The sequence below is a fragment of the Ceratotherium simum genome, chromosome 39, assembly GCF_057802395.1.
Source record: "Ceratotherium simum simum isolate JZ-2026a chromosome 39, ASM5780239v1, whole genome shotgun sequence".
Taxonomy (NCBI): domain Eukaryota; kingdom Metazoa; phylum Chordata; class Mammalia; order Perissodactyla; family Rhinocerotidae; genus Ceratotherium; species Ceratotherium simum.
The window spans coordinates 13,446,375-13,472,184 of NC_141938.1; the positions used below are offsets into that span (position 1 = coordinate 13,446,375).

The following is a 25,810-nucleotide window of genomic DNA, read 5'->3' on the forward strand; positions in this document are numbered from 1 at the left end:
GGCGGCGGCGCCAGCGGCGGCTCCTCGGCTTCAGCCCCGGCGCCCCCCGGCGCCCCTCGGCCCCGGTCGGCAGGCCGCCCGCCCTCGCCGCCCCGGCGCCGGCTAGGCCGCGGCCGCAGCCCCGGGCTCGCGTCGGCGCCGCCCGCTCCCGGCCCGCCCCCTATGGGCCCCGGCTGAGGCGCCGCCGCCGCCGGCCCGCGGAGCCCCGATGCTGGCCCGGAGGAAGCCGGTGCTGCCGGCGCTCAACATCAGCCCCGCCATCGCCGAGGGCCCGTCCCCCACCAGCGAGGGCGCCTCCGAGTGAGTGGCCGGCCGGGGGCGCACGGGGGGAGGGGGCGGCGCGGGGGGTCTCGGGGGAGCAGGGGGAGGGGGCCCTGAGTGGCGAGGACAGAGGAGGGGGTCCTGAGTGGTGAGGATGGGGGAGGGGGGTCCTTGAGTGATGGAGGACGGAGGGAGGGGGTCCCCGAGAGGAAAAAACGGAGAGAGGGGGCCCTGGGTAATGAGGGAGGGGAAGGGGGCCCTGAGTGATGGAGGAGGGGGTCCCTGAGAGGAAAGGATGGGGAGGGGGCCCTGGGTGATGAGGGAGGGGGAGGGGTCCCTGAGTGTTGAGGGACGAGGGGGAGGGGTTCCCGAGAGGAAAGGACGGGGGGCCCTGAGAGGAAAGGACGGGGTGGTGGGGGGCCCTGAATAGTGAGGTCAGGAGAGGGGGCCCTGATTAAAGAAGTCAGGGGGAGGGATCCCTGAGAGGAAGGGATGGGATGGGGGGTCTCCTGAGAAGATGGGGAGAGGAGCCCTGGGTGGTGGGGGGGGGGGAGGGGGCCCTGAGTAGCGAGGATGGGGTAAGGGGGCCCTGAGTGGTGGAGGACGGGAGGAGGGGGTCCCCGAGAAGAAAAGACGGAGAGAGGGGGCCCTGGGTAATGAGGGAGGGGGAGGAGGTTCCTGAGAGGAAAGGATGGGGAGAGGGGGCCCTGGGTGATGAGGGATGGGGGGTCCCTGAGAGGAAAGGATGGAGAGAGGGGGCTCTGGGTAATGAGGGAGGGGGGGGGTCCTGAGTGATGGAGGACGGGAGGAGGGGTCCCTGAGAGGAAAAGACAGAGAGGGGGCCCCTGGGTGATGAGGAGGGGGAGGGCATCCCTGAGAGGAAAGGATGGGGAGGGGGCCGTGGGTAATGAGGGAGGGGAAAGGGGGCCCTGGGTGATGAGGGAGGGAGGGGGTCCCTGAGTGTTGAAGGATGAGGGAGGAGGGGGTTCCCGAGAGGAAAGGACGGGGGGAGGGGGAGGGGTGCGTCCCTGAGAGGAAAGGACAGGGTGGTGGGGGTCCCTGAATAGTGAGGTCAGGAGAGGGGGCCCTGATTAAAGAAGTGAAGGGGAGGGATCCCTGAGAGGAAGGGATGGGATGGAGGGCCCCCCCCAGAAGATGGAGAGAGGGGCCCTGGGTAGTGAGGGTGGGGAGGGGTCCTGAGCAGTGAGGATGGGGGAGGGGGCTCTGAGTATCGAGGTGGGGGGTCCTCAGTGATGGAGGATGGAGGAGGGTTCTTGAGAGGAGAAGATGAGATGAGGGGGCCCTGAGTAGCGAGGATGGAGGAAGGGGTCCTTGAGTGGTGACATCGGGTTGAGGGCAGGTTCTTGTGGGGAGAGGATGGGCTGAGGGGACTCTGAGTAGAGAATCAGGGCAAGGAGTGGTCCCTGAGGGGAAAGGATGGGGCGTGGGACCCTAAATAGTGAAATTGCAGTGAGGGGGGTACCTGAGTCGTGAATTGGGGTGAAGGAGGTCCCTGCAGGGAAAGGATGGGCGTGGGGCCCCTGAGTACTGCGATCCGAGTTGGGGGATCCCTGAGTCGTGAATCAGGGGTGATGGGGGGATTCCTGAGAGGAGAGGATGGGTCAGGGAGTCCCAGGCAGTGAGATAGGAGTAAGGGGGCAGTCCCTGAGTAGTGAGGTCAGAGTGCGGGATCCTGAGGGGAGGAGGAGGTGAGGAGGGTTCCTGAGTGGTGAGGACAGGTTGAGGGGTCTTGAGGGGGTCCCTATGGGGAGAGGACAGGGTGCGGGCGGTCCCTGAGTAATGAATCAGAGTAAGGGGCGACGGGGGGGGTCCCTGGGAGTGAGGATGGGGTGAGGAGGTCCACAGAAGACCAGCAACAGGGAAGGGACGCCTGAGCGATGAGGATGGGGGACGGGTCCCTGAAGGGGTGTGGGGAGGAGGAGAGTCTCCAAGGGAATTGGGGGAAAGGAGCCTGAGAGACTAAGGGCAGGATGAGAAGACCCTGCTGGTGGGGGAGAGGGGCTCCTGGAAGTAGCAGAGAGGGGTGAGGAGGCTGGGGCAGCAGGGAGTGAGGGGGATGTGGAGGGGTGGGGTGTGGGGAGAAGTGGGAGGGGTGGGGGAAAGGAGCGGGGGCCCTGCTGGGACCCCTGAAGGCACATAAGCAGAGCTTCTGAATCGAATGGACTGGCAGAGCCTCCGGGCTGGAGAAGTGCAGGCCGTGGAGGGAGACTGGAGGGCTTGGGGGCAGGGGACAGAGCAGGGAGCAGGGGGTGGCGGGGCTATGGGATGGCGGGATGGTAGTGTGTATGGTCACACCGGGGTGACCGCCTGGCCGCAGAAGTCCCCATGACCTCCCCACTCCCGCTCTCCATGCCGGTGGAGGGGAGTGGTCCAGAGGCCCCTGGCCGGGGGGTCTGCTGGCTGTGCTTGTGGTGTGCCGGGCAAAGGGCACGTCTGGTCCCCTCGGGGACTTGGCCTCCTGCGCCCCGGGTGAAGGACGGTCTTCACGCACGTGTGTGTGTGTGTGTGTGTGTGTGTGTGTGTGTGTGTGTGTGTGTGTGAGCCGGCATCTTTCTCCGTCTCCCAGCGCACAGCTCAACGCGGGGACAGGTTCCTAATTTTCAGAAACCCGCTCCTTGTTCTTCCTCCGGGAGACCTCTTCCTTCCTCTCCACTTCTCTTTCTTTGATGTGGTTTCTGATTTCCATCCCTTCAAGAATTCCCCCAGCAGAGGAGGCCAGCCGTTGGAATTCCAGGGTTTTTTTTTATAACCCCAGTCAAGTTGCCATTAAATTTAAAATGGATTAATCAGCTGACTCCAGATTGCATTTTAGATGTCACAGGGCAGGGCTGGAGACCTTCCAGAGTCTGGCCTCCAACATGGCCCCTTCAGCCCTAGGGGGAAGGAGCCGGCTCACGTCCCTTCATGCCTTTGCCTCCCCTGCTGCGTCCGTCAGAGTCCTCATTTCTTCTTCATCAGCTCTTGGTCTCCCAGGCATTGAGTGAGCTCCCGCCAGGCCCCAGGTCCTGGCTCAGGGCACGCTGCGATGAGCACAGGCTCTACAATCAGGAAGGACACAGGTTCGCTCTGGCCTCTGCCACTGCCTTGCGTCGTGACCCTCGGGCAAGTTCCTCAACCTCTCTGAGCCTGTTCCCTCCTGCGTGGGCGGGGGCAGCAAGAGACCCACCCCCGGGAGGATCATGAGACTTCAATGAGATGGTGTTTGCAGAGCTCTGGTACCTGCTCAGGAAGTGGCACCTAGCCCCCTACCAGCTCAGGTGACATCGCCCAGTGGCAGGTCATCTCGCCTCCCGGCCTCTCTGCCCTTTGCTGGCACCTCTTTAAGTTGCAGGCGAGTCGTGGCCAAACTCCGAAGTTGGAAGGTCCCTGAGAATTCCATTTTCCCTTCGTCCCTGCTTGAATCCCCCGTGAGGTCTCCCCCAGGCGGACAGTCAACCTCGGCCTAAACCCCCCCCAGGAATTGGTGGCTGAGGACCGCCCGAGGGGGCCCATTCTCCTGTATCCTTAGCTGCGCACACTGTCTGGTCCGCTAGCCCCGACCACAGCCGGCAGTGGCTTGTCCAGATTCAGGGGAGCTGTAGGTATAAGATGCATTCCCGATTTCAAAGACATAAAATACAAAAAAGTAAAAATAAATATTCATTCATTTGTTTATATCGATTACCCATTGAAAATTATATTTTTGATGGGTTAAAACAAATATATTAAAATTAATTTCACCTGATGCATATTTTTTTAGCATGGCTAGGAAATGTTAAATTGCACACGTGGCTTCCCTTCTATTTCTTTCGGACGGCACTAGGTGGGTTCTTGTGTGCATTGAGCTGAAGTCTCCCCGCCTGTCACGGGGAGCTGCCTTTTCCTCCAGGATCTGCTTCAAAGTCAGGGCATCCGTGGGGCCAGCCCGGTGGCATAGTGGTTAAGTTCATGCGCTCTGCTTCGGTGGCCCTGGGTTTGCAGGTTCAGATCCCGGGCGCAGACCTATGCCCTGCTTATCAAGTCATGCTTTGGCAGGCATCCCACGTATAAAGTAGAGGAAGATGGGCTCGGATATTAGCTCAGGGCTAATCTTCCTCACACACACAAAAAAAAAGTCAAAGCATTAGTGAAAATAGCTTATTGTCAAAATGTCCTTTGAAGATCCCTTGAGTCACCCACTAAAGTGCAATAGATGTGGTTGGTTTTTTTAATAGCCAGGTCCAAGAATCTGTGTGTGTGTGTATAAATGCCTAGTGTTTTCAGTAATGCTCAGGGTATGATAAGAGTGTGCAGGTTGGGCGGAATGCCCTGGAATTGTCTGCACTACTGAAATTATGCCCCTCTCCTTTTCTCCCTCAAATGCCTGTGCAGGATTCGTGTAAATTAAAGGCATGGACGCTGAGACTTCTGTCTGCCCATTGGTTCTGGTTCTCTGCTCTGAGGCCACTCACAACGAGTTTGCTCCTCTGTCCTCGTGAAGGACAGGTGTCCTGGCCTGGGCCTTCATGCGCCCGACCCCCGGTCTTGTCTCCCCAGTTCCCTCGTCTCCTTCCACACGGTCTGGAGCCCTTGCTTCAGGAAGGCTCCTGGGTCTGATCCCAGAGCTGGTCCTCCAGGTCCTGGGGTCTGTCCTGAACTTTGTGAGTGGGGAGAGAGCCCGTGCCTGTGTGTCTGCGGGAGGTCTTGCCTTCCTGCTGGATCCCAGGCCCCTGGATCACGAGAGTCAGGTCTGGTTCATCTCCGCGTCCTCCCAGCCGCCAACCCAGGGCCCGGCGCGCAGCGGCCACACAGCAACCTCGGCTCAGGCTGCGTCGTCTCTCAGTAGCTCATATACTCCTCACTCACCCTTGCCCTTGGGGTCTCTGCAGGGCGAACTTGGTGGACCTCCAGAAGAAGCTCGAGGAGCTAGAACTCGACGAGCAGCAGAAGAAGCGGCTGGAAGCCTTTCTCACCCAGAAGGCCAAGGTCGGGGAGCTCAAGGATGATGATTTCGAGAGGATCTCGGAGCTGGGAGCCGGGAACGGCGGGGTGGTCACCAAGGTCCAGCACAGACCTTCGGGCCTCATCATGGCCAGAAAGGTGAGAGGCGGCCGGCGGCGGGGCGAGCATTCTGTCCCCTACTCCACGGTCCGTGTAGGGGGGTGATTTCTCCCTGGTAGATGGGACGGAGGTTTGAACAGTGTGGGCCTCTGCTTCCTCACTGGCTCCTGGGCTCAGAGGCCCTCCCCACAGTGTGGGTCCTGGTCCCGAGGAAGAGCCCGGGGTCTAGGTAGAATACGGCAATGCTGGCTTGCCTCACGAGGCTCTTCCCTTCCATCACGGACTTCTGCCCTTGGGGAGGGCTTAAATTCAGATTCCCAGGAATGTCCAGGACTGTTTATGGACTGGCTTGAGAAATGTAGTGAGTGGAGTTTTGGGGAAGAAAGGAGGAGAATCAGGTCCCCTTAGAGCTGGCATCACCCTGACTTCATGACCAGGAGAAAGCACTGCAGACCCAGACGGGGCTCTGTTGCGATGGTCACATGAGGGGGTCCCTTGGCAATGAGGTAACCCAACTACTTGTATTAGTCAGAGTTCTCCAGAGAGACAGAACCACTAGGGCGCACGTGTGTGTGTAGAGAAAGAGAGGTATTTAGGGAATGGGCTCATGCACTCCTGGGGGTCTGGCAAATCCAAAATCTGAGGGCAGGCTGGCAGGCTGGAGATCCAAGAAAGCATTGATGTTCCAGCTCGAGTCCAAGGGCAATCTGGGGGTAGAATTCCCTCTTCTTTGGTGGGGACCTCTGTCTTTTCTTTTAAGGCCTTCAACTGATTAGATGCGGCCCACCCACTAATGGAGGGTCCTCTGCTTTTCTCAAAGTCTGATGATTTCCATGTTAAATCACACCTAAAAAATACCTTCACAGTGACATCTAGACTGGTGTTGGACCAACCACTGGGGACCATGGCCCAGCCAAGTGGGCACATGAAATCAACCATCACCCCACCCTTTGGTACAAACTCTGGCACTGAGGAGTCCAGGCCTCCCTCGTCTGGGCCCCTGCGCCACAGCGCAGCCTCCCACTAAATGTGCGGGAGCACTCCCGGGGAGACGTGGGGAGTTGGAAGGAGAGGATGTGACCACTGGGGATAGTGGCTCTTAAATGCGTGAGTGGGGGACTTCGTGTTGACATGGGGGTTAGCGCGTAGGAACGAGTTCTTTCAGCCGCCTCTTTCTGGAAGCCCATAATCCTGTAGTGCCCAAATCGTGTTCTTGGAGACCTGCCCGCCCCAGGCCCGGGCGGGTCTGTGCGGCCCAGCGTCTCCTGAGGGTCCTGCCTTTCCCGGGAACGAGGTGCTTGCTTTCCACTAGGTGCAGCCCCGCGGCTCTTTCTCCCGCCTCTGGAGCCGCCCTCCCTCCTGAAGCCCCACCCCAGGCGGCCGCTTCAAGACCAGAGCTGCCCTGGAAATCTCTGGTCCGCCGTCGCCCGAGTGCTGGTCGGGGTTTGCGTCCGGGACCGAGGGGTTCTCTCAGGCCAGCGAGGAATCTTCTGGGCCGACATGCCTTGTAGTAAAGGTGACTCTAGGGGTTTATCTGCAGCTGTATGAAACCCTGGGAAGTAAGATTGAGGAGTTTAAGACCAGGGAGGCCAGACAGGTCCTGTGGTCCAGTGACGGTGCTGTCCCCTTTCAGTCTCCTGGTTTGACACAGTCTTTCAGTCGTAGGCGTCGCCGTGGGCTGGCTGCAGGGTCCACGGGGTCCTCTCTGCTGTTGCTACAACTTCCCGTGCTTCTGTAATTCTTTCAAGACAAAAGGTTAAAAAAAAAATAGGTCCAAGAAAACTAAAGGGAAAGGACCTCAGATTTTGCTCCCCGTAGATCGTCACCTCCGGTGTGGGGACAGAGCGGGCGCCCACGTGTATCTGGTGACTACGTTGAACGAGAAGGCCGGCTCCGTGGCCATCGTGCGGTTGGGGCCATGACTCCCTGACGGCCCAGGGCCCTCGGCCCGTCGGGGGGGGTCTGGGGCTCCTGTTAATCCATCTGGAATGCCCGTTCACCCGGGAGGCCAGTCTGCCTTTGTTAAGTCGAGGGCACAGACGGGAAAATTGAAGTGACAACGTGGTTTTTAGGCATCAGTGGCCTCGGTCCTTCCTCTGCTGCCCTGGGTGGGATTCCCAATTCCCGGGAAGCCGCATACGAATTCGATGCATCCTGAGTGTCAGCTCGTCAGATCTCCACGTGCGGCCTCCTGCGGGGGTGAGGGTTGAGGGGTGAGGCTTCTGGAAGGCCTGTGGGGATCCCGCTCTGAGGGCCGGCGTCCCCCTGGTCCCTTTGATCGGCAGAGGGTTATCCTAACCACCGTGACGTGCTGGGAAAGCAACAAGAGTGGTTCTGTAGGACCTGAGAAAAGCCGTCTTGATTTTTGCAGTCACCCTCGTTCGTGAATGTTTTCTTGACCCAGGCATGGCCTTCTGACTCCTGCTTCCTTCTGAGAGGCCCGAAACAGAACCTCGGCGTTACTCGGGCTGGGGGAGCTCGGCGAGGAGTTCCACCTGTTAGTTACGCGTGCGGGGCTCCCGTCCCTCGCCTTCCCTGTACCCTCGGCCTTGCGTTTAGCTGCACCTGCTCGCTTCTAGAAGGAGGTTCTGTGACCTGCCCAAGGCCCCATAATAACACAAGCTGCCATCTTTCAAGGGGCTGCCCCGTGTCAGAGCTGGTGCTGAACCCTCAGCAGCTTCACTGTACAGATGAGAAAGCTGAGGCTGAGTCGGGTCGGTGTCTGAACTGGGTTTGAATCTCTTGGGTCTGCCCTTCACAGTCGACCTGACCTGGTGGAAGCTGTCAGGGCTTTGCCTCCAGAATCCACTTCCCTCTTTTCCTAGTGCGTCCCCTCCCACCCCCATTCCTAACTCAGATCCCCCATCCTGCAGGGGAAACCCAGGGGGGTGTCCGTGAGCCCGGCCCCATCCTGACCTGCCCGCCCACCCGCCGTGCGCCCCGGGAACGGGACTTACCGTCTCGGGACCTCAGCTTGCCCATCAGTGCAGTGGGGCCAGCAACCCCGTCTCCCCCGCACACCCTCAGTGGGGGCTCCTAGTCAGTCTGGGTGAGTGCATCTCGCTTCACTAGATACAACAGACCCGTTAAACCCGGGATCAGGTGGCAGTGGCCCCTTCTCTCCACTGCACTTTCCCGAAAGCCTGATGCACTTTCCCGAAAGCCTGACTCCCGTGGTCTTATTTCACGTCAGGGCCCCAACCCCGGCTTCCGGGACCTGGGATTCCCTCCAGTTCTGTCCACTCCTTCCGCTTCTCTAAAGCTGAGTGGCTGGGCCGGCCCCGTGGCTTAGCGGTTAAGTGCGCGCGCTCTGCTGCTGGTGGCCTGGGTTCGGATCCCGGGCGCGCACCGACGCACCGCTTCTCCGGCCATGCTGAGGCCGCGTCCCACATACAGCAACTAGAAGGATGTGCAGCTATGACACACAACTATCTACTGGGGCTTTGGGGGGGGGGGGGGAATAAATAAATAAAATCTTTAAAAAAAAAAAAAAGAAAAGCTGAGTGGCTTCTTGCTCCCCAGCCGCTCGCTCATCTGTGGCTCCTCTGAAGTGCGATCACACGCGGCTGCTGAGCCCTGGAAACACAGGCGGTCCAAACGGACGCTGCCGTACGTGCGAGCTAACACACCAGGTTTCAAGGGCTCCACGTGAAAAAATTCTCATTGATGTTTTTACACGGATCACTCGTCGAAACGGTGATGTTTTGATACATTGAGTTAAACAAAGTACATGAAAAATGCATTTGACTTCTCCTGTTTCGTGTTACTTTATTAACTCAGCAGCTGGAGGATTTAAAATTAAATGCGCGCTCGAGTTGCATTTCTGTTGGGCAGCGCTGCTCTGCGTTGCCCCTGACTGCCCGGCCATCGGCTTCGCTGTCCCCTTCTTTCTCGGCTTTCAGGGTCAACCGCCCACCCTCGACGCAGCTTCCCTCTCAGACCCAGCTTCTAGCGCCTGCAGAGCGTATCTGTGTGCGCGTTTCGGGCGTCACCTCACAGACGTGGTCCCGCTGGGGGAAGGAGCATCCTGGGGTCCTGGTGTGATCCGCCATCCTGCTGGGGTGGCCCTGGGGGGTGCAGTGTCCCCTGCCTGTGGGCTGGGCCGGGCGGAGAACCTTCAAGTGGAGGCCCCGGGCCCTGTGCTGCTGGAACCTGCTGCAGTTCTCAAGGTCGGGAAGATCATTGGCATGGGCCTGTGAGCAGGTGGCACCCCCACACGTACCCTGTGCCCCCCGAACTCGGCACACACCCCTTCATGCCCGGCTGCCCTCGAACAGGCAGCCCTTTGTCCCTCCGCCTGGAGCACCTGCCCCCACCTTGTCTGTTTGGCCGACTCCTACCCGTCCTTCAAGGCTGCCCTGTGTCGCCTGAGCCCCGGACCAGCTTTGTGTGATTCCTGCGACGGGGCACCTCCACCTCCGAGGCGGTTCACCCGCTTCTCCTCCCCAGGCGGCCGTCTCTGCCTTCTCTCTCTCCTCGTCACTGGCTTTGTGCGTAATCGGCTCTAACAAACATCTAGTGAATTGACGGTGATGGTTTTTAGACACCCGTGATCTGGCTCCGCCTCTCCGACAAAGGGTGCAAATCACACCCTTTTCTTGTCGTAATGCGATGGCTGGTGCAGCTAGGAGTCTAAGTGGCCGGCCCGGCTCTTTGCCGCCGGGCAGTGGCTCTCAGCTCACTTGGGGTCTGCAGTCGGGCGTTGTTCTTGGTGTTTCTCAGCTGTCTTCTCCGCCTCTCTCCAGATGGCCCTTTGGTTTCTCACCTTTTGAAGTGTTGTCATGGATTTGGTGACACCCCCTCTGCCGACCTGAACTCAAGTGGAAGGGGAGCTGGGGTCCTAGGCTGGCGGCTGGAGGCTCTTGGCATTGTCTCTGGCCTGGAGGTGGGAAGGGCTCTGGGGAAACCTGCCTGAGGGGGGCGGGGGGAAGGAATCCCCTCTGGTGGGGCATCCCCTGGCCCGCCTCTTGGGAAAGGCTGGCACATCGTATGATTGGGTGGCAGAAAACTCCTCTTCACAGAGCTCACCCTGTAACTGAGGGAAACATAGTTGCTACATTGATTTTTTTTTTAACAGGTTTATCAAGATGTAATTCACATACTGTACAGTTTACCCTTTTAGAGCATATAATTCACTGGTTTTTGGTATATTCACAGGATTATGTACCCATCACTACCATCGATTTTAGAACATTTTCATCACTCCAAATAGAACCATTTCTCCATTAGCAGTCACTCCCCACCACCTCCCCAGCCCCTGACAACCACGAACCCACTTCCTGTCTGTGGATCTGCCTGTTCTGGACATTTCACATCAATGGAATCACACACCGCGTGTCCTTCTGTGTCTGGTTCTCTCACTGAGCGTCATGTGTTCATGGTCCATCCACGGTGTGGCTGTGTCAGGGCTCCACTCCTTTTCATGGCTGCATCATATTCCCCTACGTGGATGGACACACTGTTTATCCATCATCCACTGATGGACACTTGGGTAGCTTCTGCCTTTTGGCTGTTGTGAATCACGTTGCTGTGGACACGCATGTACAGGTTTGTGTGTGGACGTGTGTTTTCGGTTCTCTTAGGTAGACGGACACCTAGGAGTGGATTGCAGGCTGGTCTTTGCTGTCCTGAGCACCCCCAGAGCGCAGGAGCGAGGCCCCCTCTTTGCAGGCTCCTCAGTGGCCTGGTCTTGAACCTGCTGCCCATTCCCTTGCAGCTGATCCACCTGGAGATCAAGCCGGCCATCCGGAACCAGATCATCCGCGAGCTGCAGGTGCTGCACGAGTGTAACTCGCCGTACATCGTGGGCTTCTACGGGGCCTTCTACAGCGACGGCGAGATCAGCATCTGCATGGAGCACATGGTGAGCACGGGGCCCTGGGGGCACCCCACGCCAGGGCCGCAGCCAGCATCCCCACAGCCGCCCAGGCCGCGAGCAGGTGGATGTGGCAGGACGGAGAGTTGGCAGAATGAGGGGGTGCCCGGTGAGAAGGAGGTCTGCCTGCCTGTGCCCCTCCGGGCCTGTCCTCAGAGGCCACAGCACAACTGTTTCCAAGGGCATCCTTCTGGAGGCAGCCGACGTCTGTGTGAGCATGTGTGTACGTGATTCCTTTGTTTTTAGACACCAGGCACCCTCTTCCCAGCTTGGCTTTTCCTCTTGACACGTGGTGGAAGTCATTCCCTGTTGGCAAATATGGAGCTGGCTCCGGCTTTTTCCCTGCCATCTAGTATTCCAGCATCCACATGTACCTGGGTGGTGATTTGCAGGTCCCCCGGTGGAATGGCTGGGCCCAAAGGTACCTGTGATTAAGCGATTGACCGATACTTCCTGAGTGCCCTCTGAAGAGAGTGCCACAGTCTGGGGAGCTGTTTGAAAGGCGGGCCCAGGTCTGCACCCCGGCTCAGATCTGTGGAATCAGAAGCTCTGTGGTGGAGCACAGCACCTGTCTTTTTTTAAACCGCCACGCTTGATTCTCATGTACCCCGTGTTAAGAAATGCCGGTCTTGAAGCTCAGAGATGGGTGGGATTGGGCGTCATGAAAGCAGAAGTGGTCAGAGCTGCAGGCCTGGGAGGAAACGCTGCCGACCCTCTGCGAGCGAACTGGTCAGGTATGAGACTGCCTGCTGCCGGCTGTCCGGCCCAGGCCCGGCGGGGCCCTTGCAAAACCAGGATGCGGCGTGCCTGTCGGCACAGCAGCTTCGGTTACGCCTCGCAAACGCGCTGTCCCCTCTGACGGTTTTGTAATGAAGGCAGGAAACGAATTTGAGCAAGCGCCCGCAAGGAAGGCGTCGTGAGTGGGCGGGTGGGGTGGTGTAACAGCTCCAGAGGGAGCACCCGAGAAGGTGCTCCCGCCCGCCCTGCCCCTGCCCAGCCGCGTGGTCCCCGCCATCCCTGCCGGGCAGCGCCCTCAGAGCCCCTTTTCTCACCCGGGAGCGGGAGATGGTGTCTGCCCGCCCGCCTGGCCCAGGCACCGTCAGCCGAGAATCGGGCGAGAAGGGCGTGCAGTCGCTTTGTGGTCTGAGGGGAGCTCCTCTGTGCTGTCGCTCCCCTCCTCCCCTCTCTGCTTCCTCCTCCCCCCCTCCTCGGCCCTCCTGCCCCTCCCTCCTCCCCTCTTCTCCTCTCCCTCCTCCCCTGCCCCCTTCCCAGTCTCCTTCCCGCCCCCTCCTCTCCAGTGCTCTCTGCCACCCCTACCTGTTTCCCCCGGACATCGTTTGAAGGCCCCCGCTCCTGCAGTAAAGGGGGCGTCACCACCGCCCTCTCCCCTTCATTCTTGGTGACTGAAGCCTTGGTTTCGGCGGGAGGTGTCTGCTCCCTGCAGCTTGCAGAGGGTCCCCCAGGATGCAGGGGAGGCCTGGCGATTCCACTGCTTGGCTGTGCTCACCGTCCCGAGATTCCTGGGTGGGCTGTGTGGGGTGCTGGGCGTCGCGCGTGCGAGGGGGGTGGAGCGCGATGTGACGCACAGGAGAACAGCCGCACGCTCCGCTGGGCCCGCGCTCCCCACCTTCCCCTGACCGCTTCTGATCCACGCCTGGGAGGCTGCGGGTTTTCAGGTTTGGGGCGAGCCTTCAGGAGGGGCACAGAGGATAGTAAGTCGAGGACGGGGGAGGTGGCCCTTCCCCTCACCGCTCCCCACAGTGTCTGCACGTGCAGGAATCCCCTTGGAGCTGATCCACGGGCACGGAGGGTTCCCGTGTTTGCAGGACGTCTGCCTCGTTCACTCGCTCCTTCCTGTGCCCTGGGGGGCCCCGCATGGGCCCTGGAGTCGGGCCTTGGTGCACTGCTCGCCTCCCTCGGCCGACTTGGGTCCCGCACCTCTTGGCCTGTCACGCCCGGTGGTGTGATGCCTGCCTCCCAGGCCGGGGCGAGGAGTCTGGACACGAGGAACATCGAGGGAGCATCAGTTGTCCCCGTGTGTCACGTGACCTTCACCTCCGTTTCTCACAGTCGTGACATCTGCCTGGTCGATCTCCCGCTCTGTGGCTCCGCTCCCTGATCGAGGCCCATCTGATCTCCCCTGGGTTCGTGTGTGAACCGGCTCTTGTCTCCAGTCAGGTGGATTCCAGCCCCAGCTTTGGAGAAAAGATCCCTCATTGACGACGAGCACCCCGAGTCGGCTCAGAAGTTGACCCTCACCTGGCCGGCGCGTGGGGCCTCTGGGGCTTAGACACAGCAGGGCTGGTGGTTCCCCCGCGGCCTGACCCTGTTACTGGGAGAACTCAGCGCACAGTGGGTGTCTCAGGGCCAGAGTGGCTGGGGCGCAGCTCCTGAGCACTCAGAGGCTCCTCTCTGTGTTTCTTGGGCTCCCGTGCGATCTCCTAAAGAGTGTGCGGCCCCGTCTTCGGTGATGAGAGATCCACCGGTCCCAGAGAGCCCAGGCTGCCATGCAGGGGAGAGTGGAGTCAGCGTGTGTGCAGAGCGGGGGACCTGAGGAGGGAGATGCGCGTCCACCCGCTCGTGTGGATGTGTATTTAAGGCTCTGTGCGCCCTCTGCGTATGGGTGTATATGCAAATGCACAGAAAGATCTGGAAGACTGTAAGTCGCACTTCAGAGGAGGCGAGTGGAATTGCTGTGGCGTCAGAGTATTGTTTATCTGCATTGGAAGTTTTACAAAAAAAGCACATTCACGTATCACCTGCTTTAAAAAGGACGATTTCGAGAACATTGCGAGCACACACGCAAAATGAAAGTGTGTGGCCACGCGTGAGGAGGGAGATTCGGGGTCAGAGAGACCTAGATGTGCCGTCTTCTGCACCACATCCTGCTCCCGTGACCTGAGGGCTCACTTACCCTGCCAGACCTCAGTCTCCCTGGCTGCAGACCAGGCGTCGCTCCTGGGGGTGGTCCTGCCCCCCCAGGGGACACTGGGCCATGTCTGGGGACATTGTGGTTGTCACACTGGGGGTGCTTCTGGTATCAAGTGGGCGGGGGCCAGGGATGCTGCTCACCCCCACAGTGGCCAGGACGGCCACACAGAGATGTCCCAGCCCCATGTCCTCAGTGCCGAGGGGGACCCTGCCGTCGAGAGAGCACGTCTGCGTCACGGGGGGGCTGCCTCCTGAGACCCACGTGGTGCCGGCCCGCCCTGGCCTCTCTGCAGGCGTTCTCCAGAATGTTCTCCGGCAGCACGCACATACCCACCTCTACGAGAAGTCAAGACTGAAAGGAGCCACGTTGGGGAGCAGGGATGACAATTTAAAAAGAAGGTTTTTTTAATTTAAATTCTTTTAAGGTTGAATGATAAAACAAAAAACGAGAAGGACTTCCCATCTGGCCCTGCGTGCAGAGCGGGCTGGGCGGGCGCCCTGGCCAGACCAGGCTCGCCGGAACGCCCGGTGCCGTGGCTTCCTCGGCCACACCCTGCTCTGCGCACCGGTCCCTCCCCTCAGCGTGGGGCTAGTTGAGTCACGCCGGTTCTCAAAGTGTCAGAGTGCATTGGGTTTTCTAGAACTCCCCACCACGGCCATCCTCATTGAGCACGGCTGGGGCAGAGCCAGAGAGGGCAGACCCAGGCCTCCTCAAGACCGCGGGCTTTGCCCCGCCCCCCACTGAAGTGCAAGGGGTCCCCAGGAGGCCGGTGGCTTGGGGCGCAGACCCGGAGCAGTGCAGTGGAGAAAACACCGGCTCTGGGGCCGCCCACCTCATCCGTCCGAGCCTAGAAGCTGGTTTCCTTCCTGGGGAGTGCGGGGAGACCACGGCAGGCTCCGGCCGTTGGTCAGAACTCGGCCGTGTCCACCCGGCGTCCTGAGTGGCCGGCGCGCGTGTCCTCGGAGCCCACCTCTGAAGAGGCTCCTCGGGCCAGAGCCGGCGACACCCTGGGGTTTGGTCTCCGGTTTGGTGTCGGGCGACCTTCTGCAAGACATTCGATATCTGTCGTCTCCTCCTCGTCAGGTGGATTTGGGGCCATGCCCGGGGTGGGGGACCGACTGGGATGACCCGTGTCAGGTCCTCTGTGGGACACGCCGTGCACAGCAGCCTCGAGCCCGTGACGAGACCTGAGGGAAAGGGGCAGAGCTGTCACCTCATCTAGGAGTCCTCCGTGCCCCTCGTGCGCCGGGTCCCTTCCTAGCGAGGCCGGGGCTCGGAGAAGAGGGGCAGCAGGGCTGAGGCAGGGGTGCAGGGGCGCAGTGCAGAGGGCGTGGGCTCAGCCGCGTCTCTCCTGTTCCACCTCTGCATCGCCTCTGCTCACCCCCTTCCCGCTAGGGCTGCAGCCGGCCCGCTGGGAGTGGACCCCGGGCCCCCAGAAGCAGGTCCCGCTCGGGCACACTCGCCGTCGCTCCAGTGGCCAGCCTGGCAGCCATGCAGCCCTCGCCTCCGGGGCTCCGCTCCACCCGCTGCTGCCGTGGCAACCCGGGAGGCTGAGTCACCGCCGGCCACGGGCCTGCGTCCCGGAAGGCCGAGCCGCCCGGGGAGTGCGGGCAGCCTCTCCACTCCTCACGGGTGCGCGGCCCCGAGGCGGCAGGGGCTGAGGGAGCCCCGGCTCTTGCCGGCCGGTTGCGCTCAGCTGTGCTCCGGCATCTGTCTCCCGTGGAGGGCCTCGAGCTCCGGCTCCAGGGAGGGAGATGCCTGGTGTCAGACCTGCCGCTCGGCGTCCCCCTGGGAGGCCGTGTCTGCCCTGCCAGCCCACGGGGGCACCGCCCGGCTGCCAGCTGCTCAGAGCGGCCTTTCTCCCCCAGGATGGCGGCTCCCTGGACCAGGTGTTGAAAGAAGCCAGGAGAATCCCCGAGGAGATCCTAGGGAAGGTCAGCATCGCGGTGAGTGTACAGCGCCGGCTGCCCCGGCCTTTGCGTCCCAGCCCCGTGCCTGGCATGGCCTTGTTCTAACTGCGGCCCCCTTCAGCGTGGCCGGGGCGGAGGAGCCCTGGCAGCCAGTGGGGTGGTGGGGCGATGCCTTTCTGCCCATCGGGCGTTGCAGTCGCCCAAGACGCTGGTGGCGTGGCCCCAGGGATACGGTGTCCCACGTGCCACCATCCTTGAGTGTTTCCTCGCTGACTTGGTGGAATCGCCCACTGCGCGCTTCCCGCCGTGGATTGGGGGCCTCCGCACAGCCCCGGCGCCGAGGCGCTCAGCAGTGACTGCCCGTCGGGCTGGAGCGACCCCCGAGGCAGGGTGGCCGGGCCAGACTCACAGCCCTGCCACCGGGCCCGGGGCCTCGTCTCCGCTTCCGTGGGCCTCGGCCCTCCTCTAGGCCGGAGCAGGCAGAGGTGTCTGCCCGTGGCGGGGGTCTGTGCCCCCAGCGCAGGCTGTCGTGGCCACCGCTTCACCACTGCCTGCTCGCCCCACCGTAAAGCAGGTCCCCTGAGCTTGCGCCAGGTGCGGTGGCCCCTCGGGTCTGGCCCGTGGGCCTGTCCAGAGGAGCGTCCTCTCCCCGCGGCGCGGCCCTGCTGATGGCCCCCGTGGCTCCCCGCAGGTTCTCCGGGGCTTGGCCTACCTCCGGGAGAAGCACCAGATCATGCACCGAGGTGAGACGGGAGCGCTTTCTGGGCTGGGGGCGGGGGGGCGGGCAGGTTGCGAGTGCCCCTCACCCGCCGGCTCTGCCCCCAGATGTGAAGCCGTCCAACATCCTCGTCAACTCCCGGGGCGAGATCAAGCTGTGCGACTTCGGGGTGAGCGGGCAGCTCATCGACTCCATGGCCAACTCCTTCGTGGGCACCCGCTCCTACATGTCTGTGAGTCCTGCCGGGGGCCCCCACCCCCTCAGCTCTGCCCCGTTTTCCAGAAGCGTCTCCAGAAGCCTGCACTTCCCCGTGGTCCACTTTCTGTCTTGGCTGGATTTCTCCTTTCCGTTGAGCTTCTAGTTTCCGTCACCTCCTCGCACAGGTTTCTCTCTGGAAACGCCTGCTGCTTGCTTTCCACTGGCAATAAAAGTGCAGGCGGGGAGAGCAGTCAGTCAGATTCTGAGCCAAGGCACTAGCCCTCAAGTAGTCTAGGAAACGTCTGAGTGAGCTAGGAGCAGATTCTGGGAAGTTAGTCTTGGGCTTGTGATGAGAAGGAGGCATTCTGCTGTCTTCTCGGGCTGATCACCCTTTTCCAAAAGCGCTAACGACGGCGGGTCTTTGAGGAGCCGAGGTCACACCGCCAGGAAGCTTCCCTGTCCCGAGGCGGTAGAGAGAGGGCGCAGAACTGCTTTCTTGTCGCTTGGTCTCTAGAGGGGCGGGGGCCGGGATGGGGCTGCAGGGGGAGCGTTGGAGACAGTGAGATGCCGCCCCGTCCGCGTGCGCTCCGGGCTCCCGCTCGCAGCCGTCCCCCTGGGCGCTCCTTCCCTCTCTGTCTCGCCCGACAGCCCGAGCGCCTGCAGGGCACCCACTACTCGGTGCAGTCGGACATCTGGAGTATGGGCCTGTCCCTGGTGGAGCTCTCCATCGGGAGGTACCCCATCCCCCCGCCAGACGCCAAGGAGCTGGAGGCCATCTTTGGCCGGCCCGTGGTCGATGGGGCGGAGGGAGATCCGCACGGCGTCTCGCCACGGCCCAGACCCCCCGGGCGCCCCATGAGTGGTACGTACGGCCTGCGCCAGAGCTGCCGGTCCCCTCGGGCCCTCCGGCACCACCTGTCCCCCGGGTCGTACCCGCTGTGGTCAGCAGTCCTCAGATGGTCCTGAGACTTCTGGGGGCAGCGCGGGGAGCAGCCCCAAACCTGTCCCGTCCGGGCAGCTGAGCCTGTCGTCACCAGCTGCGGGGATCTAGACACTAGCTCCTCGGCCAAGCCCTCGGGTGGTTGGTTTTTCCATCGTTTTATCACAGAGACATTCAGACGAACGGAAAAGCTAGAAGGCTTGCCCAGCGGGCGCCCCGTGCCCACTGCCGAGACGCTGCAGCGCACGCTCTGTGTGTGGGCTGGGTCACTCGGGGAGCCCCCAGTGGAACCCGACTCAGAGTTTCCTCAGGTGGCTGGTGGATGCAGCCCCAACAGGGCACAGCGTGGGAGGGATGGGGGGACGGGGGGCGCTGGGGGTAGCTGGGCGCCCAGATGACTCTCGGTTCCCCGGGCGGCCACCTGGGCAGTGGGGCGCCCCGGTGCCAGCGAGGCTCAGGCTGACACATCGGCCGCTTTGGGCGGTGGCGAGGGGGAGGGGTCATGGCTGAGGTGGCGTTAACTAGGAAGCAGCGCTCAGGGCTCTGTGTATGAGTTTTAAAGTCAAGTGACAAGAAGAGAGTTGAGTTAAACGAGAGTCCAGGGGAATGTTCCGTGGACTGTAGTTGGTTTCTCTGTTTGGTGACAGGTTTACTGAGATGGAACCGACACCATAAGATTTACTCGTTTAAGGCGTACAATTCAGTGGATTTGGGTATTTTCACAAAGTTGTTCAACCATCACCTTTATCTAGTTCCAGAACATTCCCTCACCCCAGAAAGAAGCCCCACCCAGTCAGCAGTCACTCCGCAGCCCCCAACAAACATGAACCCACTTCCTGTCTGTGGATGTGCCTGTTCTGGACATTTCACATCAAGGGGATCACACACCGTGTGTCCTTCTGTGTCTGCTTCTCTCATTGAGCGTCGTGTGTTCAGGGTCCGTCCACAGTGTGGCTGTGTCAGGGCCTCACCCCTCTTCATGGCTGCGTCATATTCCAGTGTGTGGATGGACCACATTTGTGTATCCATTTACTGGTGACAGACACTTGAGTTGTCAGCCAGTGATTTTCGTGGTATTTTTGAGCCCAGGTGCTCCCCTTTCCTGGCACCACGCTCAGACTGCTGGGGTGTCTTGATTTTCTCCAGGGGAGAGCCCCCCCGCCCCCTCAGTCTGTGTCCTCAGGCCCTGGCTCCGCCCCTCCCAGCGCCACCTCCCAGATAGCACGGCAGGCGTCCCGCTGTGGCCCCTTCCCTGCAGGGAGGACGCTGGGCTGTGCCAGGCGCCTCGGCCTGCCAGCACCTGCCCCGGCCCACGTGCCCGCTTCAGGACAGAGGACAGAAGGCGAAAGTCCAGCTGCCAAACCCGGCCCTGGCCAGCTGGGTCTGGGACAGGGGTCAGCCGCCCCCGGCCGGCCGCCTGCCCTGAGCGGCATGTGGGGCTGCTGCCGTCTCCACGCAAGGTCACGCTGCGTCCTTGCTCCCGGGCAGCACCCCCACGCCCCGCCTGAGCGCCAGAAGCAGGGGGTGGTGACAGGCCCAGCCTGGGCGCAGCACGGTGCCCAGTGTGTGACTTCTCAGAAAACGCCCCTGTTCATTGTGGCGTCTGTTTCGTTAACTCACGCGAGGCTCAGGAGAGCAGTGAGTTTGCCAGGAAGGCAGGTGCAGGGGCACAGCCACCCGGCCAGCGGAGCCCCCCGGTTTGGACCGGCGTGGGGAGGAGGGTGCTGCTGCGTTCACACTCAGACCCGACACCCGGCAGACCTGCGGCCGCCTGCCCCCTCACCGCTGTCTGTGTCCCCTGGCAGGTCACGGGATGGACAGCCGGCCCGCAATGGCCATCTTCGAGTTGCTGGACTACATTGTGAACGAGGTGCGTACCCGAAGCCCCTTTGGCACTTCTTCACACCAGCGGAATGAAGCCCTTCCTGCTGGAAGACGTCCCTGAAAACAGAATTCCGCACATGGGCTGTGGGTCTTGTTGGGGAGGGAGAGATGGAGACGTTCATGTCTCGGTAGGGGGTTGTCAGCTGTACAAATAGGTGACCGTCCTCGCTCCGTGCCGCACAGACCCACCCCTCCCCAAGGGGCCTTGTGTTGTTCGTTCTCATAAAGACGAACCCGAAGTCCCCCGCAGCCCCCGCGCTCCGAGGCCAGGACCCAGGCCCTCCCTGGAGCTGTCACCCAGCATCGCTCCCTGAGCATCTCGCAGCCCTTGAGCAGGGGTCAGAAATAGTCCCACTTCCCGGGGGAAGTCCAGGCTCGCCGTCCTCTCGGGGAAGTAGGCACAGAGCCCCTGGAAGGGCCCCCGCCTCGTCCTCTCCAGCCGTGAGTGGGTGGCGTGAAGACTCCCATTGCGCAGACGCTAAATCACGGCGTAAAGATGGGAGCGGGACCCGACCCCAAAGCGCCCCCTTGCAGTGAGGTCAGCAGCCCCCGGGCCTTCTGTGGGCTGACCTGTGTTTCCCGTGGCCCTTTCAAGTGAGGGCAGAGAAATGGGGCGGCTGGGCTTGGCCCAGGGCTGGGTGTCGAGGTGAGTGGCTCCGAGCAGGGTCGGTGGCAACAGAACAGGGCGGGTGGCTGTGGTGACACAGCGCTCGCTGCGCCTGGCGGCCACGCCCCAGCCCAGGAGGCCGCCACCCCTCCCAGCCCTGAGCGCCAAGGTCGGGCCCCAGGACTCAGGGGGCAGAGAGCCAGCAGGGAAGCCCTGTGCGTTTCACCAGGACAGCCTCTGCCCCCCGCCTTCCCTGACAGGCCTGACCCTGCACCGGCTGTCTCCACCCCAGGACGTGTGCCGGGCCAGGCTCCTTGGGCCCCCCGGCGTTAGGGCCCAGACCCCTGCAGCTAGCTGCCCACTCGGGTCCAGACCCGTGGCTCATTCCGAGACACACACGGAGGTGGGCGGCCCAACAGGACGAGTGTGGTTGAGAGTGACCGCCCTTGTCTCTAAGGCGAGGGTGAGGCCTGCCCTCCTTCCCTCCAGAACTGGTGCTCCCAAAACCAGCTTTCAAAAGAATACCCTGGAAGAGCCCGAGCCAGTCGGGGTGGCGGGCGCAGGGCCTGGGGGGAGGCCGCTGGGAGGGAGAGGGGACGGGTGTCCGCCTCCAGTGCGCTGAAGGGCCAGGGCAGGAGAGGCGCATCCCGAGGGTCCCCGACAAGTGCTATGCCGTACTCTCTCCGTGATTCTGGAACCATCCTCGAGTGTGTGACCCCCACCCGTCTGTTCTCTCCCACAGCCTCCTCCCAAGCTGCCTCACGGCGCTTTCACGCAGGACTTCCAGGAGTTTGTAAATAAATGGTAAGGTGCCGTGCCCCCCAGCAGGGCTCGGGCGGCCGGGGCTGGGCCAGGTCACGGAGGCCCCACCTGCCTCCCAGACGGGCCGCCGCACCCCGGCCGTCTGCTCAGATGCACCTTTCCTCCCGGTCCCGGGCGGGCCCTGTGCTGAGCCTGCTGGGCAGGAGTGCCGGGTTTAGGGCCGCGTCTGGGGACACCATGGGCTCATCTGAAGACCCAGGCTCCGCTCCCGGGCTGCTGGGTCACGGGCCCGGCTGCCATCCGCAGCTCGTCCCAAGCCCGGAGTGAACCAGGATTTCAGCCTCTCGCGAAAGCACGTTCCTCCCGCCTTGCCCTCAGCCAGCGGGCCCCTCAGTGTCCCGATCCCTCAGGCCCCGTGACCCTCCAGCTTCCAAATAAGCCTTCGAGCCAGGCTCTGGGAGGTGGCCACCTGCTATGGGCGCCTCCGCTCTCTGAAGACTGAGAAATGTCTCAGGCGACAGGCTGCGGACCAGGAGGGAGGGCCGGGGCCGCCCCACTTTCCTCTGGGGCCTCCTGCCTGAGTGTCAGGATGAGCAGGCGCGGCCACCCGGCTGCCGCCTGGGGGCTGTGTGACTCAGCCGCAAACGGGCTCCGTTCTGTGTGGGGAAGGAGCCACCGGCCCTTTGCACGACCTCTGGCCGGCACAGTGTGTTGCGAATCCAGTTACTGGTCATGTAAACGTTTTGATACTCGTGAAAGAGGCTTTTGTGAGGTTTGAAGAAGCACCACTCGGCCCCGAGCTGCTTCAAGCAGCTGCCTTCAGACAGTTCTGCTTTTTTGAAGGAAAAAGTTCAACTTTGACATTTGGACTCCCGAACTTGGGGTTTTTATTAGAAATGGAGCTGCGGTGGCTGCCGGGCCTCTGACTGGCAGCAGCCGGGGGTTTCCCACGCTGTTTCCCTTCCCTCGGGTCCCGGTCCTGGCGCCTCGCCCTCCCTCCCTGGGGCGGCCTCCTTACACCACGGGGACCAGGCGGCAGAGGGACAGCAGGACGGGTTCTGTGCCTGGCCGCCTCCGGGCACGGGGCTGGCACAGGCTGCCCGGTCACAGCACAGAACGCGAGTCCCCATGGCCACGACTAACTGCCCTGTCTTGTCTCCCCGTTCTGTCCTCCGTCCCCCCTCGCGGAACTGCCAGCCTCATTAAGAACCCAGCAGAGCGCGCGGACCTGAAGATGCTCATGGTGAGTGACGGGGCGCGGGGGCGCGGGGCGCCGCCCGGGCCTCTTCCTCCTCCTGGAGAAGGGGACCCTGCCAGGCCCTCTCGCCTGAGCCGGCTCTGCTGTCCCGGGCATGAACCGAGGGGAGAGCGCTGTGGGGGGAATGATCCAGAGCAGCCGCCGTCCTCGGCTCCGCGCCCGGGTCTGGGGTGCGTCTCAGACTGAGCTCTGAGCTTCTGGCCGCTCCTGCCTTGGGCCTGTCGGGACCCCCACGGGTCGGGGAGGCTGCAGGCTGTTTCCTTGCTTTACACCCACACCGCCCAGCGTCCTTGAACGCCAGGGTGGTCGCAGGGACCCGCCTTCCCCTGGCGGTGGGGACGGGCCACGGAGCTGGCTGACGTCTGGCCTTAGAAGGGGCCGTCACAGCGCCCCCCGCGCCATGTCCACCGTTGGTGACGTTAGGTCTAATCACCTAGGACAGCCCGCTATTTACGTGCCTCTAAGAGAAAACAGTGCCGGGTACAGTCCTAAGATGCTGACTCGCGGATGTCCCAACACGAGCGAACGGGCCTCCGATCACTGTCAGAAGGCGGTGTCGTAAATGACGGAGCCGAGCCCTTCGCTGGGTGCTGGTGCCCTGCCTGAGGCCACCGGCCCAGGGACCGCCCCGCTGCCTCTCCACCTCCGCCCTCCCTATGCTCCTCCCCTGTCCTCCAGCCTCTCTGCTGCTCTCCACCTCAGGGCCTTTGCACAGGACCAGGCCCTGCTCCCCAGCTGCGGGTCTCCACCGCAGCGCCCCGGCTGAGAAGGCCCCGGGCACCTTGTCTGATCCCGCCTCCCTCTGTTAGTTGTGGCGACAGCCGTGTGTCCCCGTTGTGTTGCCGTTTGCTCTGATCAGGATAGAAGGCCTGGCCTGGAGCCCCCTGTGGAGGGGTCTGTGTCCGCCTGATTCTCTCCAGAAACTCCTTACTGTGTCTCACACAGAAACGTGTGTTAAGAGAACACGTGACGTAATAAACACGGGTTCGCTGTAAAATATACACGTGGGAAATAGAGAAACGCCTTCACGTTGAAACCCCTGTGGCGCCCCCAGCTCCCCGCAGTTCACGTTGTGCAGGAGAACCTTCCAGATCTCTCTGCCTCAGTAGAACTGCTGCTGTCTGGGCTAGCTTAGTGACTGCTCCTCCTCGTGCCTGAGACCCCAGGAGCCCTGTGCCCCTCGTGTGGATTTTCAGCTGTGCTTGCGCCCCCCATTAGGAAGGCGAGAACTGGCCCGCCCGCCCCCGAGCCAGAGCCAGGCCTCGATGTCGTGTGGGGAGGCTGGAGCCCCCCCTGGACTCTGAGGCCCCCCCCTCCCCAGCACAGCCCCCCACGAGGATCCCCTAGTGCTCTGCTGTCCCCTACGCCGTCCCCTACGCACAGGAACTGCCAGCCGCGTGTGGCTGTTGAAGCTGCTTTAAGCGACATGGATGGCACACGTCTGTTCCTCAGCCACATGGGCCGTATTTCAGGGGCCGGGAGCCGCACGTGGCCGGCGGCTGCCACGCCCAACGGGACGTGTAGACAACTTGTCACCACAGAGAGTTCTGTGTTCCGGACCCCTGTTCTCACCATGGGGGACACGGGGCCGTGTCTGGGGACATCTGTGGCTGTCACACAGGGGAGCTCCCGGCATCGCGTGGGTGGGGGCCGGGGGTGCTGCTCCACCCCCACAGCGCCCAGGCCGCCCCCCAGAGAGAGTGCCCGGCCCCGTGTCCGCAGAGCCGGGCACTGGGCTGCGGGGGGCTCGGAGCCGCCCCGTGTCCTGGGCCGGGCGGCAGGGCGTCTGCTCAGGCGCTCCTCTTCCCTTCCAGAGCCACGCCTTCATCAAGCGCGCCGAGGTGGAAGAGGTGGACTTCGCCGGCTGGCTGTGTAAAACGCTGCGGCTGCGGCAGCCCAGCACACCCACGCGCAGCGCCGTGTGACGCGGGCCCTGTCCCCGCCCTCCCGCCGCCTCCCCACGGCGGGCCGCGCGCTTCCTCCCCCCGCCGCCTCCGGACGCGCCGCCTCCGGACGCGCCGCCCGAGGTTGCAAAGCAGCGACACGGGGAAGCGAGAGCGGAGCGGGCCCGCTGGCCGTGTGGCGCCGTGTGTCCCGGGGGCGGCGCGGGGCAGCCAGGAGAGCCGGCCGGGCGCAGAGACGCGGGCTCAGGAAGTGGCTTCGCTCTTCCTCCAAGGCCGACGCCGCGGAGGGACCCCCAGACGCCGGCGTCCTTCACCAGAAGAGGGGACACGCCACTGCCTCGTTTCTCGGTCACCCCTCGCCTGACCTCTGCCCCTTGGGGGGCTCCCCCGCAGGCCCCGCAGAGCCGTCATGGGGTCCACTCCCTGCCCCTGCCCCAGGCCCGGCCCCTTGTCGTACGGCCCGCGTGGCCTCGGTGGAGCGCGGCCTGCCCCTGGGAGGGACTGCCCTCTCTCCTGAGCCGGAGCAGACCGGCTCCGCCGCCGCCGCCGCGCTGCCGCTCGCCTCGGCGGGAAGGAAGTGTTGGTTTCCAAGCCGTCGTGCGGTTGAAACCCCAGCAGATCCCCAGATAAGGCCGTGCTCCCCCGCGCCTGCAGGCCCACAGACGTGGGCGGGCGGCTCGCTGTCACCTCCACGCGCCCCGCGAATCAGACGTGACGCCCCGGGCATGTCACCCCGGGCACGTCACTCGCAAGCCTTCGAACCGTTGAGCTGCAGCCAGTTGGAAACGCAACGGCAGGAGAGAGGTCGTCCTGGCGGCCGTGGCTGTTGGGCTGTCCAGCCAGGCCTCTGCTGTGGCCTGCGCCTGGCCTCTCCGCCTTCTGGCCTGTGCCACCGCAGACGGAGAAGGCCGCCCCTGGGCCACTGGGCAGTAGGCAGTGGCGGAGGGTAGGCCTGCATCTAAGGCAGCCCCTCCTCCGTGCGCTCTGAAGATGCTGAAGCTGTGAGCTGCCCCCCTCAATACTTCCTGAAGGCCTGAAAGTAGCTGATCCTTATCTGTGGCAAATTGCAGGGGAAGGGCTCCCAGGGAGGGACGGGCCTGTGCAGGCCCCACTGGCCCTGTGCTTCAGGAGGCGGCGCAGTGGACGGCCGGGGCTTGTGGTCCTCTGGGAACTGCTGGATCCTTTTCTTCTTAGGGAGACCTTTCTAGTCTCCTGTGTTGTTTTTCTGTGGACACCAAAGAGGAGACGAGGTGGTGGCTTCTTCAGCCAGCTTTCCGGGTTTCTGCCTCTTCATAGTTTACCCCCCAAGTCTCATCTGGTCTAGAAAAGAATAAAAAAGATAACTGAAAGTTACGAAGGTGTCGCTCTGTGGGCCCCTGACTCCCTCCGGAGCTTCCTCAGGGGGGTAGGGGGGCCTGACGTGTGAACCATGATTCAGCGTCTTGGTCCCAGGGTACCTGGCGCCGGTGGTCACAGCCGGGCCGCATCTTTGGGCCTGTCCTGAACACAGCAGGGCTCAGG

At 62.5% G+C, this 25,810-nt stretch overlaps 1 protein-coding gene across 1 annotated transcript; it reads left to right on the forward strand.

The window, feature by feature from the left end:
- On the forward strand, positions 1-25,642 carry MAP2K2 (mitogen-activated protein kinase kinase 2). Its single transcript, XM_087425724.1, has 11 exons — positions 1-300; positions 5,130-5,340; positions 11,018-11,164; positions 15,977-16,054; positions 16,710-16,761; positions 16,844-16,968; positions 17,583-17,796; positions 19,680-19,744; positions 21,108-21,169; positions 22,325-22,370; positions 24,200-25,642. Exons 1-11 carry the CDS (start codon positions 209-211, stop codon positions 24,308-24,310), a joined length of 1,203 nt encoding a protein of 400 aa, XP_087281850.1. The 5' UTR covers positions 1-208; the 3' UTR covers positions 24,311-25,642.
- Positions 25,643-25,810: the final 168 nt, after the last annotated feature.